The 1264-nt window shown below is 55.0% G+C and overlaps 1 protein-coding gene across 1 annotated transcript in view; it reads left to right on the forward strand.

Moving 5' to 3' along the window:
* Nucleotides 1-847: 847 nt before the first annotated feature.
* The window catches only part of STARD7 (StAR related lipid transfer domain containing 7), a gene marked incomplete at its 5' end in the record, with an annotated part of 3189 nt that continues 2772 nt past the window's right edge, over nt 848-1264 (forward strand). Inside the window, one exon of the mRNA XM_057389270.1 lies at nt 848-1075. Within this exon, the coding sequence (XP_057245253.1) occupies nt 848-1075 (228 nt within the window). The remainder of the gene's footprint in view (nt 1076-1264) is intronic.

Below are 1264 nucleotides of genomic sequence, written 5' to 3' on the forward strand. Positions count from 1 at the left end.
GCAGGTCCCAGGTCAGGGTTGATTCCCGGGATTCAGTCGCTGTCTCCGGGATCCTCCCTCCCTGCCCCGATCCCGGCGGATCCAATCCCATCCCTGATCCCAGTGGGTTCTGGGGGATCCCAATCCCAGTGAGAGTCCTCCCCCCATCCCAGTGGATCCCAGTGAATCCTGCCGTGATCTATCCCAATCCCAGTGGATCCCAGTGATTCTCAGTCTATCCCAGTTTATCTCCCCAGTTCGGCCCAGGAGCTGCAACAGCTGGAGCAGGCGGATCCCAGTGTGATCTGTGTCTATCCCAGTCTATCGCAGTGGATCCCACTGTGATCTATCCCAATCCCAGTTAATCCCAGTTTATCCCAGTTTATTTCTCTCTCCCCAGTTCAGCGCAGGAGCTGCAGCAGCTGGAGCAGGCAGATCTGTGTCAATCCCACTGTGATCTGTGTCTATCCCAGTCCATCCCAGTCTATCCCAGTCCATCCCAGTTAATCCCAGTTTATTTCTCTCTCCCAGCTCGGCCCAGGAGCTGCAGCAGCTGGAGCAGGCAGATCCCAGTGTGATCTGTGTCTATCCCAGTCCATCCCACTGTGATCTATCCCAATCCCAGTCTATCCCAGTCCCTCCCAGTCTATCCCAGTCTATCGCAGTCTATCCCAGTGTGATTTATCACTGTTCTAGTCCATCCCAGTCTATCCCAGTCCATCCCAGTTAATCCCAGCTCGGCCCAGGAGCTGCAGCAGCTGGAGCAGGCGGATCTGTGTCAATCCCAGTGTGATCTGTGTCTATCCCAGTCTATCCCAGTCCATTCCCAGTTAATCCCAGTTTATTTCTCTCTCTCAAATCTGCTCAGGAGCTGCAGCAGCTGGAGCAGGCGGATCTGTGTCTATCCCAGTCCATCCCAGTCCATTCCCAGTTAATCCCAGTTTATCTCTCTCTCCCAGTTCAGCCCAGGAGCTGCAGCAGCTGGAGCAGGCGGCGCTGCCGGAGTGGGAGCAGCGCTGGGAGCTGCTGATGGACCGCGAGCGCTTTCGCCTCTGGCGCCGCCCCATCCCGGGCTCACACCTCTTCCAGTACCGGGGTACGGATCCTGAAAACAGCCCCAAAATCCTGGGGATGGGGTAAAAACATGGGAATGGCACAAAAAACATGGGAATGGCACCAAAAAAATCCCAGGGAAAACATCCCAAAAATCCTGGGAATGGGATAAAAACATGGGAATGGGACCAAAAAACATGGGAATGGCACCAAAAAATCCCGGGGAAAACAT

This window comes from Malurus melanocephalus, unplaced genomic scaffold (genome assembly GCF_030028575.1).
Source record: "Malurus melanocephalus ecotype Western Australia unplaced genomic scaffold, MMel_1.1 scaffold_4452, whole genome shotgun sequence".
Taxonomy (NCBI): domain Eukaryota; kingdom Metazoa; phylum Chordata; class Aves; order Passeriformes; family Maluridae; genus Malurus; species Malurus melanocephalus.